This window comes from Danio rerio, chromosome 25, assembly GCF_052040795.2.
Source record: "Danio rerio strain M-AB ecotype USA chromosome 25, GRCz13ab, whole genome shotgun sequence".
Taxonomy (NCBI): domain Eukaryota; kingdom Metazoa; phylum Chordata; class Actinopteri; order Cypriniformes; family Danionidae; genus Danio; species Danio rerio.
This window is the reverse complement of record NC_141045.1, coordinates 9,807,192-9,823,786: the sequence shown is the minus strand read 5'-3', so window position 1 is coordinate 9,823,786 and position 16,595 is coordinate 9,807,192. Positions and strand designations below refer to the sequence as shown.

The 16,595-nt window shown below is 38.7% G+C and overlaps 1 protein-coding gene across 22 annotated transcripts in view; it reads right to left on the bottom strand.

Annotated features, from left to right (window-relative positions):
- Nucleotides 1-4,504: 4,504 nt before the first annotated feature.
- man2a2 (mannosidase, alpha, class 2A, member 2) overlaps nucleotides 4,505-16,595 on the bottom strand; it is an 80,794-nt gene continuing 68,703 nt past the window's right edge. For 15 of the 22 annotated variants that reach the window (XM_087311715.1, XM_087311722.1, XM_087311725.1 and 12 more), the window contains 3 exons: nucleotides 11,199-11,393; nucleotides 10,854-10,967; nucleotides 4,505-8,159 (listed from right to left, as the gene is read on the bottom strand). In XM_087311715.1, coding sequence (XP_087167841.1) covers nucleotides 8,007-8,159; nucleotides 10,854-10,967; nucleotides 11,199-11,393 — 462 coding nt within the window. In that variant the 3' untranslated portion in view covers nucleotides 4,505-8,006. The remainder of the gene's footprint in view (nucleotides 8,160-10,853; nucleotides 10,968-11,198; nucleotides 11,394-16,595) is intronic. The other 7 variants (XM_087311728.1, XM_087311727.1, XM_087311716.1 and 4 more) reach the window with 1 other exon arrangement.

Below are 16,595 nucleotides of genomic sequence, written 5' to 3'. Positions count from 1 at the left end.
GGGGCGCAAGAAGGTTGTTATTTCAAGCCTCGGCTGAGTTAGTTGGTGTTTCTGCGTGGAGTTTGCATGTTCTCGTGGGTTTTCTCCTGGTTTCCCTGACAAGTCCAAACACATGTGCTATAGGTGAATTGGGTAGGCTTAATTGTCCGTAGTGCATGTAAATGAATGTGTGTGTTTGTGTGTGTGTAGGGGTTTCCCAGTGGGTTGCAGCTTAGAGGGTATCTGCTGCGTAAAACATATGCTGGATAAATTGGCGGTTCATTCCGCTGTGGCAATCCCAGATTAATAAAGGGACTAAGCCGACAAGAAAATGAATGAATGAAATAATTGCATGTATACATTTGTTATAAATGAGTTGTTTTTGTTCCAGTCACATACATTAAATGTTTAAATATCTATTAAATATGGTAGTGCATATATTATTTCACCATCTGTGCACCAATATAAGTAGTAAATGTGCGTATCTGTGTATGGGGCTGTGGCGGTGTGGTAATATGGCTACAGTGCCAGGGCTGATTTATGGTCCCAGTCCGCCCCTGAATTACTCAGAGTTGTTGATCACTTTTAAAGATTGTCTTCTCACAGTCTCCATATTCACATCGCTGCATGTGGAAGTGCAGCTGGAACATTCTTCAAAGCATCTCCTTCCGTGCTCCACCTCTGAAATGAAGTCACAGCAAGCAGCACGTGGGGTGAGTAAATCTGACAGCATTTTCATCTTTGTCTCAACTAATCCCTCAAAAGCGTCTCCATCTCTATCAGCGGCTCTCTCATCTTATTAAAGTCGTCATCGGCGAGATTGAGTTTTATTGCCGTCTCAGCCCTCAGACTTATTAAGAAGAATGGCCTCTTTCTCAAATGTCTGGGCTCATGGAGCAAGTCGCCCTTTTAGCGCACAAACCCCGTCTGATGTGGAGGGAAACCCAATCTTGGTCTCGGCTGAGCGTGAAAGGGCATCTAAAAAACATACAAACAACAACAACAAAAAGAGCCTGACTTCAGTAGAGCTGTCAGCTCTGTGAAAGGACAACGGCGGGTTTTCTTTCAGCCTCTCCAAAGGCTGTCTGGTAAATAAGTACCCGATATCCCGGCTATCGCGAAGGGGTGTTTAAATGTAAAAAGCAGCATCTCCTGTGAGCTTTTGTTAACTGAACTCTACATTTCACACCCCACGCCTCTCAGCCTCAATAGATGGCAGACAACTCCCTACTGCACCCTGTCTGCCATTCATAGCACTGCAATGACATCTATATCAGAATACAGGGCTTGAACAATATATCATTGGAGCATCGATATCGCAATGTGTGGATCTGCCAGTGTTGGGTAAGTTACTTAAAAAAGTAATTAATTACATCAATAAAACTGTATTTAAGTGAGATTTTAATTACTGTGTCTGAAATGTTACTCAGTTATTTAATAATTAATTATATTAATTTTCTTAACACAATTTAAAATTCAAGACATAAAAGCACTATAAATCTCAAGGCCGCATACAGTGGACAATAGAAATTAAACTCTTAATTCTTTAAATCTGAGCCAAACAGGACCTTCTAGCTTTAATAATAATGTAACACTTTAAAGCATTAACATGTATCAAAACATTTCAAAGCGATGACACTATAGACCGTTTTACTGTATGTAAACAATAACAATGGTCCCAACGTATTTCCGGTTTTACATTTTAAATTTCTAGAGCTTCCCAGAATCCAAAAAGAGCCACATATTGATAAATAATAGCGGTTTTAACATCAAGTTATGATTGGTCTATGGTCTATTTCATACATACCATAACACTGACATGAATTTCTGACTTTCTGTCTATAGTTTTGCCAGCAAGTTTTCCAGTGATGGAATGTAGCTGGAAGGGCATCCGCTGCGCTATGCTGGATAAGTTGACGGTTCAGTCCGCTGTGGCGACCCCTGATTAATAAAGGGACTAAGCTGAAAAGATAAAAAATTAATGCTTTGAACAGTATTTAAACAAACAATAAATTACCTAAAAATGAAAAGTAATCCCTTACACAACCTGACAGAAGTCTTATCGCCTATCCAAGTTTTAGGAACAACAAGTAATAACGTGAGTTTTAGTTAATCATTTGGTATCAGAAGTGGCTAATATGAAAGGCAAAGGCCTCTAGATTACGCTTATTTCATCAAAATAAAATATAATCATGCCTTGATTTTTAATTTTTTAATTAAGACACTAAGGTCTGACTTTGCTTAGACAAAAGTCTTGTCACTTAACAGAAATAATGTACAGAATAGAATATAAAGTCTTGCTGCAGTGGAAAAATAATGAATATTGTGTATGACTTCCATGAGCTTGGAGGACTGCATCCATACATCTCTACAATGACTCAAATCACTTAATGATAAAGTCAAGAACGGCAGAGAAAGCGTTCTTGCAGGACTTTCAGAGTTCATCAAGATACTTTGCATACATCTTCAATGCCTCCTCCTTCATCTTGTCCCAGACATGCTCAATAATGTTTATGTCCGGTGACTGGGCTGGCCAATCCTGGAGCACCTTGACCTTCTTTGCAGGCAGGAGCTTTGATGTGGAGGCTGAAGTATGGGAAGGAGCGCTATCTTGCTAAAGACCCTTTCCTGTGGTTTGTAATGTAATGGGCAGCACAAATGTCTTGATACCTCAGGCTGTTGATGTTGCCATCCACCCTGCAGATCTCTCGCACTCCCCATACTGAATGTAACCCCAAACCATGATTTTTTCTTCACCAAACTTGACTGACTCTCTTTGAGAATCTTGGGTGCATGTGGGTTCCAGTAGGTCTTCTGCAGTATCTGTGATGACTTGGATGCAGCTCAACATGATTCATCAGAAAAATCGACCTTCTGCCACTTTTCCACATGATCAACTAGAAGTCAAGTTATCATTTGTTGCTCTTACAACTGAGATCAACGACAAGGCTTTTGTCAGGTAGTGTACATTACCATTTCTGTAGAAAAGTCACTTTGTTGTAATTAATTACACCCAGCACTGGTATCTGCAAGTCTTATGCAAGATTAGATTATTTAATAAAGCTTAAAAGATAAAGATAAAATAAATATTATGTTGAGCATGTTTTTTTTTTTTGACGTTTGATTGTTCAATTTCTGTACTTGAATACTGTTAGATTCTCCAGAAAACCATAAAGCACTGGTATTTAACTTTTAGTTTTGCTTTGTCATATTTATATATACTTGTAATTTATTTTATTTTATGGTGCACCGCATCTTAGAACAAAAAGACTTCATAATCCCAGTCGATCTAAATCATAAATGCCCAATCTAGGGCTTGCGGGACTAAATTGGCCCATGGTAGCCTTTGATTTGGCCCACCATGCCATCTGAAAAGAGGGGGAGAATGATGGAGAGGCGGTTGGGGTGAATTTCTCTGACAGAGATAGTTGTTTTGATTTTTAAGTAATACTTTCAGGGTGTCCACGGGCTCTTAAAAAGTATTAAAAGTTGATAAATCAATTATGAAAAAATTAAGTAATTTAAAAGATATTAAAAAGTTTTACATTTTGTTCAAGTGTTTGACTCCAAAAAAAAAGCATAAACATATTTATTTTTCCACGATCCACAAGATTGGTTCTGGGAGATGTCACATAATTAGTGACAAACGTGGGAAGGTGATGTGACACTCTCCACATGTAGCAAAACCATAGAGCGAAACAGACGGCAAAATGGGAAAAAGTATGTTTGAGAACTCCTAATTGGAGAAGGATGAGTTTAAACAGTGGCTGAAGCCTCTAAAAAAAACACGTAATTTATTCTTTCAAGCTTTGTTTCTTCTGAGTTTTCTGCATGGTTGTTCTCCGTTGATTTATTTAACTACAACTGTTTATTAATAACTGCTTATTAAGTTAAAGTTCTGATCCCGATTAGAACTTAAGTGGCGATGAGATCTCCAAATATTCTGAGAAGGTCTTTAATAAGTCTTAAAAAGGTTTTGAAATTACCTTTAGGGTTCCTTCATATACCCTGCGCGTTTGTTTCTTTGTTTTATTGCTGAGCTACAAAAAAAGCCAACAGAAATGAAATATAGTAAATGAATCAGACTTTTAAAATGTAAAAACTGTCAACTTCACAAGACATCAACGAGCAAATCAAGGCAGACTCGAGTTTTCAGCACTGAACTCCATTGTGTTTTAAATGAGATTGTTTTTACTGTAATAAGTTAATTATAAAATGCTAAAAATAATACTACATTAGTTAATATGATTTAAAGCAACGTTTAGTTATTTAATATTAATATTAGCAAGTAAATAAGGAAATTATACGTTGTGATATATTCAGTCTGGTATTCAGCCCACATCCAATCAATCAGGATTGGTTTTCGGCCCTTCATAAGAAAAATGTGGCCACCCCTGATCTAAATAAATGAAATATTTCTAAATAAACCTCTTCAAACCATCAGGTGAAATTATATTCATATCGCAGCAAACCAAATTATCGCAATGTGACTTGCCCTAGAACACAACATATCAAACACAACCGCTTTTAGCTTTTCTCCATATGTGATCTTTATTAAACGTCCACTTTAATGTCTTTGCATTTGCGTTTACGAGTCATTTTTTTATGAACGCACTCCAAAAATAAACAAAACCAAACAATAAATTAACCTCTCCATTTTCTGAAGTAACACAAAAAAAAAAGGAAGTGATTTCCATCTCAGAACATACCACACAAATAAAGGACGTCTAACAATAAGAGGTGTCAGAATGGAAAGCATATATGTGAAATGCACAGACGGGGAAGATGAATCAGACCGAATTACAGCAGCGAGCGAGTCTGAATCTCTTCCAAAGCAATCGGACAGACGTTTGGCACTCCCGTACTGGGAGTTCCTCCTGCGGGGGAATTATCTTCCTGATAAGACGCTACTCCGGGAACTTGATTAGCAGGAGAAGCCGCCTGATGGCCTGACTGATGTAAATGGACGTGGTGCGCTACACAGAGATAATCAGGCTGGAGTCAGAGAAGTGGGAGTATTCTTGTTCAGTTATTTCAATCAGAGAGAGAAAGCAGTGCAGGTTTTCCTGGGCAAGACGACACGACGAGCTGACAGACAGACAAGACAGCAGAAATTTTATGCTGGAAATTGTCCGAGGCGACAGACAAATAGCCAGAAGGGACGACTGAGATGGCTCTGCTACACATCACGAATGGGTTTCCTACAACCAGATAAGCCCTAAATGGGTTTTTGAGTGGGGAAATTGGCTAAATCTGAGAGCAGATACCACCACTGGTACCTTTACAATCATATTCGAGCTGAGATTACCTGAAAATACTGTATATCCATTGAATTTACCAATGTTTGGATGTTTGAGTAAGCCTGTAGACTGATCTAAGATGAAATAAGACAAGTAACCCTGCATGTGTTGGACATCGGATCCCAAACTAAATTTATAAAGGCTCAAATATTAGTAAGACAGATTACCTATGCCAGATTATGGGAAAATGGTCCAAATAATTAAATAAGAAAAGTGTTTTGGATACTCCACAGCTAGTTTAATATTAGTTAGCAGAAGATGGAAAGGGAAAAGTCACAATCTAACAAATAATTAATCAACGAAAGACCTGAACACTGCAGACAAGATGAATGAGACGGCTCTGCTACACATCACGAATGGGTTCCCTACAACCAGATAAGCCTTAAATGGGTTTTTATGTGGGGGAAATTGGCTAAATCAGATTGCAGATGCCCAAAGATACCAACACTGGTACCTTTATAATGATACTCGAGCTGTGATGAACTGAAAATAACTGTATATCTATTGAATTAATCAATGTTTAGATGTTTGGATAAGCCTGTAGACTGATCTAAGATGAAATATGGCAAGTAGCGCTGCATATGTTGGATATTTAATCCCAAACTAAATTTAAAAAGGCTCAAATATTAGTACGACAATGCGCACAATCTGTGAATTGCTGTTAATCCGCAGCTAGTTCAGTATATGTTACCAGAAGATGAAGAAGGAAGAGTCATAACCTACCAACCAATGAAAGTGCACATTTTGTGGATTGCTGCTCTGCCAGATTATGGGAAAATTGTCCAAATTACAAAACAAGAAGTGTTTTAGATACTCCCAAGCTAGTTTAATATTAGTTAACAGAAGATGGAAAAGGAAAAGTCACAATCTACCAAATTATTAATCAACGAAAGACCTGAACACTGCAGACAAAACCAGACGAGATGAATGAGATGGCTCTGCTACACATCACGAATAGGATTCCTACAACCAGATAAGCCCTAAATGGGTTTTTATGTGGGGAAAATTGGCTAAATCTGAGTGCAGATGCCCAAAGATACCAACACTGGTACCTTTATAATGATACTCGAGCTGTGATTACCTGAAAATAACTGTAAATCTATTGAATTAATCAATGTTTGGGTAAGCCTGTAGACTGATCTAAGATGAAATATGGCAAGTAACGCTGCATGTGTTAGATATTTCATTCCAAACTAAATTTAAAAAGGCTCAAATATTAGTACGACAATGCGCACAATCAGTAAATTGCTGTTAATCCGCTTCTTGTTCAGTATTTGCTAACAGAAGATGGAGAGGGAAGAGTCATAACCTACCAAACAACCAATCAAAGCGCACATTTTGTGGATTGCTGCTCTGCCAGATTATTGGAAAATGGTCAAAATAACCAACCCACAGCTAGGTCATTAGTTAACAGAAGATGGAAAAGTCAAAACATACTAAATAACCAATTGACGAAAGACCTGAACGCCGCAGACAAAAGCCAAACGAGACGACTGAGATGGCTCTGCTACACATCACGAATGGGTTTCCTACCACCGGATAAGGCATAAACGCATTTTCGTGTGGGGAAATTGTCTAAATATGAGCCCGGGAGCTTTAAGATACCCGCAATGGTACCTGTACAACTGGATACAAGCTGCGATGACCTGAAAATACTGTTTATCTAGCACATGTATTGAAGTCTAGGTAAGCTCGTAGACTGATCCAAGTCTTGAAATAAGACCAACTCTGCATAACTCGGAAATCTGATCCCCAAAAAGGCTGCATATAGTATGGCCGAGCACACATTCAGTGGGATTCTGCTGTGATTGAGGAAATAAGGTCAGAAATGTATTGCGGATGTTTTCATTAACAGAACATGTCAAGGGAAACGATTGGTGATTTTGAGTCGTAACGTACTAAATAACCAACCAATGACAGCAAGCCACAGCCCTTGACTGCCACAGGCTCACGGACATCTTTCGCTGTCAAAGTGTTGCAAGTCGTAATGAAAGTGATCTGTAAATGCCGCAGCATTGACAGCCTTCACAGGCCGAGCGTGGTGATTGACATTCATAGAAAGAAAGAAAAAAAAACACACACGACCGCCGAGTGTAGGCAGAATCGTCCACACAGTAGAGAGATAAAGAAATGAAAAGAACGGCGTGAGCTCAAACAATGAGACAGATTCAAGCGTAGCTTCCAAGGCCTGAGGAGTGGAAAACGGAAACGGAGAAAGAAAAACCGCCAAAGAGAAGCTTCCCATATTGCACTGAGTCCCACAGTTTTGTATAGATCCAGCTGTGTGTGTTTGTGTAGCTTTTTGGAGACTATTTACATATAGTACGAACTCCAGGGACGATATATAAAAAGAAAGAATGAGAAACGGTCAGCAAGTTCCAGCCAAAGACAAAAAGGAAACAAGAAAAAACAATGGTCGGCACTGCTGGATAAAGAAAATGTTGACCGATCAGCGCTCTGCTTGATAAAATCTCCCCAAAAAACAAAACAAAAACATGTGCGGACATTCTTATCTCAACACCCTGCCCGGCTACCAAATCTGACTTTGGCTGGAACGCTCTGTTTTTATGTCTCCCCTATATCGAGCGCCTTCATGTTGATTTGGATACATTAAGTGGATCAACCATCTCAGAAAAGAGTTCGCTGCTCATCCAATTGCTCATCTCTATGCTTTCGCACAGGTTCCAAGGGTCCACCCGGAGAGCCCGGTTCTGGAGCAGCATGGTTCTAGCACAGCTTGAGCTTGTAGGCGGAGATCTCCATTGGCTCCAGACTGACGGAGGAGTCGTTAGAGAGCGGAGGCTGAGAGTGCATCAGAGACAGAGACATGGGCTGCAGGAGCTGGAGATCCAGCCCACGGAACAGCCCAGAAACGGAGAGCTATGAAAGAGAGAGATCACAGACTCAGATTCAGAAGGACTAAATATAGCCCCTTTCAGACCTACAAAGAAGCATCCACACATTTCTAAGGCAAAACTAAAAGCATCCACACATGTTTTAGCTGAACATGACTCAAATCAAAAGTAATATGGGGTAGGTGTAGTTGGAAAAGTTGTTTAAATGTATTGAGAGTCCGATGACGCTTTACAATAAGGTTGTAGCATAGCACAAACTAATAACGAACAAGACTTGTGCAGGATTTATTAATTATACTTTAACATTTATTAATGCATCATGTGCTTGTTTACATTAGTTAACGAACTCTTAGTTAGTAAGAATGACTATTTCTATTACGTAACAAAGATAAATAAATACTGTTATGTATTGTTCGTTGTTTAATCATGTTGGTAACTACATCAACTAACATTAACAAATGGATCTTTAATGTAAAATGCTACTAAAAATCATTTACATTATTAGTTTTGAGTTTCAAGTGGGGCTGTGCGATTTGTGGAAAATAACCTAATCGCGTTTTTGTTTTTTGACAGATATTGCGTTTGCGTTTTGATTTGCGATTTAATTTTGTAGACTAGCTTCAGCACAATAATCTGTCAAAATCTGTAAACAATTCTGCGACAGCTCTTAAAAACGACCTGGTTTTGTTTGGTGTCTGTGACTTTGAAACCAAAATATTCCCATATTTCCAATGTCCTGATGATATTAATTTGTCTATTAATGCTTCTGAAGCAGCAGACACCATTATCCTAATTGTCCGCGCTTTCCTGTTTGTTTGTTTTTTGTTGGGGGAACCGCACAGTTGGATTGCGCAATTCTGATTGGGCAGAACGAAAGTGTGCTCACTCAACTGGCTAGTTAAGCTGCGGTCACACTAGAGTTTGAGCATGCAAAATTCTGTCGTGCGGCGCTGCAAAAAGGGGCGGGATTAAACAAGATGATTAGACATTTAAAAAAAGCTAGCAATTCCTCTATGTTTCAAATTTCTGTCCAGAGGGGAGGTCATGTTTTGATCCTCGATTGTCTCACGCAGTCAAGTAATTCGATTTCGCAGGTTAGAGTTCACCAAGCTTGAACTTTGCACCGAAGCGACCTGAAATACTTGACGCATGACCCTACGTTTCCGGTCGGATGCATTCGCATGCGTATGAAAGGAAGTCTATGGGGAGAAAAGTCCAGTGTGACCGCAGCTTAAGACTTTCACACATAGACGAAATACGATAGTGTTGGCAGGTATGTACACTTTGCACTCTGACTACTTCAAAATTGTTGATAAGCCATCAAGGGCATTTCTCTCTGTCTCGTGCTTAACACAGTTGACCAATCACAACAGACTGGGTCATCAGACCAATCAGCGCAGATTAGCATCGCACAAAGGAGTGCACAAATTGTATGGGAGTCGCTGGGATAATTACGTCAAAATAAATGCATAATATAAGACAATGAAAGTGTTTTTTGACCTTGCATGCTCATCAGCCTGTCGTTGGAGTCCCCAAAACCAAAAATAATGACCTTTTTAATGCATAATAGGGGCTCTTTAAAAAAGGTTTGACAGCTTCATATATTTTCAGTCATTAAAAATGCATGTTCTTTTTGAGCAAAGAATAACAGCTATCATATATTTTTACCATGGTTCACAGGAGACGCCCAATGTAATTTATATCACAAAATATTGTCAGACATCTTTAGATTTTGATTCCAGTCTGTCGCATTTGCATGCGTATAAACGGACGTCTATAGGGCGAAAAGTGCAGTGTGACCACGGCTTAAGACAAAGTATGTTTTTTTTTTCATGTTTACATAAATGTTACACTGAAAGACAATGAAACACTTCATGTACGTTTTGATATTTTAATTCCACAATAGTTATTTTTAACATAAAAGCTAAATTTAGACATGTGGAAAATGGGTACCTTGTTTATTACATAGTATTCACCTTATTCTCCGCCGACGAGCGGGTGCTGCCATTTGAATCTTTTTGGCTTGAGACTTCCGGTCTCATTCGCTTCCATTATTTTTTTACATTAAAAACTGCTTGTTACGCTGCTTGATGTTGCAATTTGATATTTTTTTATTATATTCTTCTACTTGGTCTGTATAGTCATGCAAACATTTGTTTTTTAGAGCAAGTAGTTTGACCGTTTTCTGCCGTTTATTATTCCTAGTCATTTCTCCCATAGGCGACTGAATCGGAAGTTCTAAGACAATCAAAAAAACAGGTGCACTTCTGCATTTTAGAATAAGGTCAATATAATAAACGTCAAAATATAGTTTACAATATATTTCAAAAACAAGGTGACCATTTTCCACATTTCCAAATGTGATTTTAAAATACATGGAATATATTAAATGAAATAAAAGGTATATAGCAACATTACAAAAGGTTGCATTAATGTAAATGTAACATGAATAATACATTTATTACAGCATCTTCGTTTACGGTAGGTTATTAGGATGTTAACTCACAGCACATTACCTTGTATATAATGACTATAAGTTCAAGTGCAGTGCACAAAAGTGTTAATATTGTCAATCAAAGCCATTTTAAACAAGAAAATTTGATGCCTGATTTTGATATGGTATAATTGGCCCTGATTAGTACCTGATTATTTATAAACAACTGGCCGTTGGCACATAAATATATATGCTGCATATGTTTTGTTTAAAAAGGACACTGACCTGGCCTTGTGTGGTGGTGCAGTTGAAACCAGGATTCTGCGGCTCCAGACCACAGTCCAAACCCAGTCTGTGCAGCAGCAAAGCCATATAGGGAGATGGAGAGTGAGCGTCCTGCTGGAAAAAAGAATAATAGAAAACCAAATAAAAGTCAATAAAAAGCAACCCCGCACCTCCTCCTCCTCCTCAAAACACATCCACAATAAAAACCAGCGGACCACAAGATCCACAACACTTGAAGTCTGAACGTTTTTTTTTTCTCATTACGAACTCAAGTCCTCATCAGTTTCACAGCAGCCGAAATCGATACTGACACACTATTTTTTTCCTCTCAGGGCTTTCATTTACCGGGCTTTGGATGCTCCTGAGGTTCAGCAGGTGGAAGTCGCAGGGCAGAGTGCCAGCCAATGGGGCGAAGGTTCGCATGGGTGGCACGCCATGTTTCCTGGGCAACACGGGCAGTGCCAGCACCTCATGGTTGAGGATGGTGGAGGTCATGTGACTGAGCAGAGACGGGAAGCTGACCGGTCTGCTGTCCACCGGCTGGAAGATACAGACATGGTTCAGGACAACATGCAAGTAAAACCACAGTCCATTGACTTCTATTGACTTCTAAAACCACAATCCATTGACTTCTATTATTTACGTAACACACTGGGGTGACTGTAGGGTATTAACACAAGCTCAATACACATTCTACATCTATAAAGCAACGTTAAAATATGGTCGGGGCATTTTGTAAAATGCAGTAAAATTCTTGTTAAAGGGAAGATGAAATTCCATCATCAATTATTCCCCCTCATGTGGTTTTATGAGGTTCTTTCTTCAATTAAAAACTAATGAAGAGTGCTGGTTGCTGGCACACATTGACTTCTATAGTAGGAAACAAATGACTATGGAAGTCAATGGACGCTTTAGTCAATTGTGTTCAATAAAAGAAACTCAAAAGGATTTCCAACAAGTGAGAGCTGAATAAATGCTAGCAGAATTATTGGGTAAACTACACCTTTAGGCTTTACTTAATTGATTGATAAAAGTACAAAGAAAGGATTTCCAGTGTTTTCATTAACCATAGGGTATTCTGTATATATTTCCCATTTACATAGTCATTTAGCAGATGATTTTTTCTAAAGCGACTATTGCATATAAAACATTCATATATATATATATATATATATATATATATATATATATATATATATATATATATATATATATATATATATATAAAAAATATAAACACCATCTGATTTCAATGTTGTTCCTTTTAGTTATTACATTTACTTGAGTGGGAATTAAGTTTTACAAGCAAATTATTTTCAGACTTGAGATGCTTAACAATACCAGATATCAGACTTAAGATGGTCTACAATACCAGGTACCAGACTTGAGATGCTCAACAATACCAGATATCAGACTTTAGATGCTCAACCATACCAGATATCAGACTTGAGATGCTCAACAATACCAGATACCAGACTTAAGATGCTCAACAATACCAGATATCAGACTTGAGATGCTCAACAATACCAGATATCAGACTTGAGATGCTCAACAATACCAGATACCAGACTTCAGATGCTCAACAATACCAGATATCAGACTTGAGATGCTCAACAATACCAGATACCAGACTTGAGATGCTCAACAATACTAGATATCAGACTTGAGATGCTCAACAATACCAGATATCAGACTTGAGATGCTCAACAATACCAGATATCAGACTTGAGATGCTCAACAATACCAGATATCAGACTTGAGATGCTCAACAATACCAGATATCAGACTTCAGATGCTCAACAATACCAGATACCAGACTTGAGATGCTCAACAATACCAGATACCAGACTTGAGATGCTCAACAATACTAGATATCAGACTTCAGATGCTCAACCATACCAGATACCAGACTTGAGATGCTCAACAATACCAGATATCAGACTTGAGATGCTCAACAATACTAGATATCAGACTTGAGAAGCTCAACAATACCAGATATCAGACTTCAGATGCTCAACAATACCAGATATCAGACTTGAGATGCTCAACAATACCAGATATCAGACTTGAGATGCTCAACAATACCAGATATCAGACTTGAGATGCTCAACAATACCAGATATCAGACTTGAGATGCTCAACAATACCAGATACCAGACTTGAGATGCTCAACAATACCAGATATCAGACTTGAGATGCTCAACAATACCAGATACCAGACTTGAGATGCTCAACAATACCAGATACCAGACTTGAGATGCTCAACAATACCAGATACCAGACTTGAGATGCTCAACAATACCAGATATCAGACTTGAGATGCTCAACAATACCAGATACCAGACTTGAGATGCTCAACAATACAAGATATCAGACTTGAGATGCTCAACAATACCAGATATCAGACTTGAGATGCTCAACAATACCAGATATCAGACTTGAGATGCTCAACAATACCAGATACCAGACTTGAGATGCTCAACAATACCAGATACCAGACTTGAGATGCTCAACAATACCAGATACCAGACTTGAGATGCTCAACAATACTAGATATCAGACTTCAGATGCTCAACAATACCAGATACCAGACTTGAGATGCTCAACAATACCAGATACCAGACTTGAGATGCTCAACAATACTAGATATCAGACTTGAGATGCTCAACAATACTAGATATCAGACTTCAGATGCTCAACAATACCAGATACCAGACTTGAGATGCTCAACAATACTAGATATCAGACTTGAGATGCTCAACAATACCAGATACCAGACTTGAGATGCTCAACAATACTAGATATCAGACTTGAGATGCTCAACAATACCAGATATCAGACTTGAGATGCTCAACAATACCAGATATCAGACTTGAGATGCTCAACAATACCAGATATCAGACTTGAGATGCTCAACAATACCAGATATCAGACTTGAGATGCTCAACAATACCAGATATCAGACTTGAGATGCTCAACAATACCAGATATCAGACTTGAGATGCTCAACAATACCAGATATCAGACTTGAGATGCTCAACAATACCAGATATCAGACTTGAGATGCTCAACAATACCAGATATCAGACTTGAGATGCTCAACAATACCAGATATCAGACTTCAGATGCTCAACAATACCAGATACCAGACTTGAGATGCTCAACAATTCATGGTCATCATTGTGTGATCCTCAATTGCATGATGTTTCATAGATGTTAAATAGGAGACAGATCTGGATGGTCAAGCACATTCAGGCCATGCCTATGAAACTACACCGTACATTCAGAATGAGACTTTATCTAATAACCATATACTTCCCATGAAAGACGTCACATTAAAGGCAGTATGTTAGGGTATCCATAATTCTGGACCCGGCCATATCCTGAGCAGATATTGTTATGGTCATGAAGAAGTGGAAAGCATGAGACAGATTTCTGAAAGACCCCAGAGGGCGACGAGTCTTCGCATTGATTCCGTGGGCCAGCCTGAAAACAAGCCGGTGAACTACTTACACCTGGAGTTCTCCACAATGGACGTCCAACATTCTCGAGCGCCTAGATTGCAGCTCTGCACAAAAAGTTTGGCCAGAGGAGAAGTGGTTGTGCCCAACTGAGCCCGGTTTCTTTCTAGGTTTTTCCTTCACTTTCGTCAATTGGTGAAGTTTGTTCCTCTCCACTGTCGCCACTTGCTTGTTTGGTTCGGCACCTGTAGAGCTGCGCATTGATGGATTTGCTCTTCAGTGTTTGGACTTTCAGCAGTGAAAATTAAGCCACACTGAAGTACACTTCGATTCTGAAAACTGGACAGACACAGATTCAATGTTCTAGAGCTTCTATGTTAAACTGCTTTGACACAATCTACAATGTAAAAGCGCTTCAGTTCAGTTCAGTTTATTTTCACTAATGAAAGTCCAAACACTGAAGAGCAAATCCATCCAAGTCCTAAATCATGCGAGCCAGTGGCGAGGAACAACCTTCACCAATTGACGAAAGTGAAGAAGAAAAAAAAAAAACCTTGAGAGAGACCAGACTCAGTTGGTCACAACCATTTCTTTTCCGGCCAAACTTCTTGTGCAGAGCTGCAGTCTAATACTAATACTGATACTAATAATACATGTTCAATGAAGTGTTATTCTTGAAGAGCTCAGATGGTTGGCATAATCTCTTCAAGTGCTTTTAGGTTTGGCATCATCTCTTTAAGTCCTAGTAGAGTTGGCATCATCTCTTCACAGGTCTTGAATCCGATCAAGTGGCACTCCAAGATTTCTACACCTTTATACCATGAAAATTGTTTGCATTTGGTTGCTTTGTTCTTTAAGATTGAGATCTATACATCCATGTTTTCCAGAATCAAAGTGAAACATGGACCTGAAAGCAGCAAGTCTTTTTTTGACTCTCTGACCCTGAGAAGCCATAATGCCTTCACTGCAGAGAGCTGATGTACAGTGTAGCTTTCTACTTCACTAACAAAGATGTATGCTGTATTTCTTGATGCACCCGAGGCTGTGTTAAATGACAGGGGCTTTTCTAAGCCCATGTGGTTTTGTTTAACGCCACAGAATGACTGTATTTTATGCACTGCCATCTGAGGGCTCAAAGGTCGAGCTTATTCAGCTGAGGTTTCCTGCATTGTGCTGCACACACCGAGATCTGTGCAGTTATCTGGATTCCATGAAGCATCCCACAACATGATTTATAGTCGCTGGTGAAAGACTTCTTTGCAATTTTTGCATTGAGAATGCTTTCTGCTGTCATTGTTGACAATCCTCTCATGAATTTTACCACAAAATGATGAGCCCCGAAGGAGATTGAGATTGAGATGCTCATTTGTGACCATGGATCACAGAGTCAGATTTTTGAAATTGAGATTTATATTCATCTGGAAACTGAATGAATACAGCGGGGAAAACAAGTATTGAACACATCATGTTTTTCCTGGGAATAATATTTCTAAAGGAGCTGTTGACATGGAACTGAATCAGATTTTAGTAAAAGCAAACAATACAAACATAAAAATAAAACAAAACAAATCTGAAAATCAATTATGTGTAATAACAATTAAATGGCACAAGTGTTGAACTACTGAAACATATTTAATATTTCATATAAAAGGCTTTTTTGGTGATGGCAGCTTAAAGACGACTCTTATATGGAGACTGAAGTCGTATGAATTGCTCAGGTGTGAGTTTTTCCACAGACTTCAACAGAGTGTAAAAATCTTGATGATTCTGTGGGTCTCGTCGATCAAGTCTGAGCTTTAATTTGTATTCTCTATTAAAGTCAAGTCAGGTGATTGGCTGGGCCATTCTACAGCATGACTTTCCTTCTCTGAAAGCATTTGAGTCTCATTAGCTGCATTTTGGATCATTGTCCAGCTGAAATGTCCACCCTGGTTTTATCTTCATCATCCTGAAAATGTAAATGTTGGACTGAAGCAGCTACTATTAATTTACAATGACGGCCAGAGGGTTGCTGAAGAATTACTGAGAGATTTCAGTTGCTGTCTGGGCTTTCACTGCCTTTTTACACCGCCCTTTCTTCATGTGTTCAATATTTTTCCCTACATCATTTCATTTTATTACACATAACTTCATTTGTTAACTAATTTGATATATTTTTATGGATATATTGATTTCTTTGGTTCTTAGATTTCTTAATGGTTTTCAATACTTATTTTCCCCGCTGTAGGCTTTCTATTGATTCATGGTTCGTTAGGGTAGAAAAGTATCTAGTATAAGACAC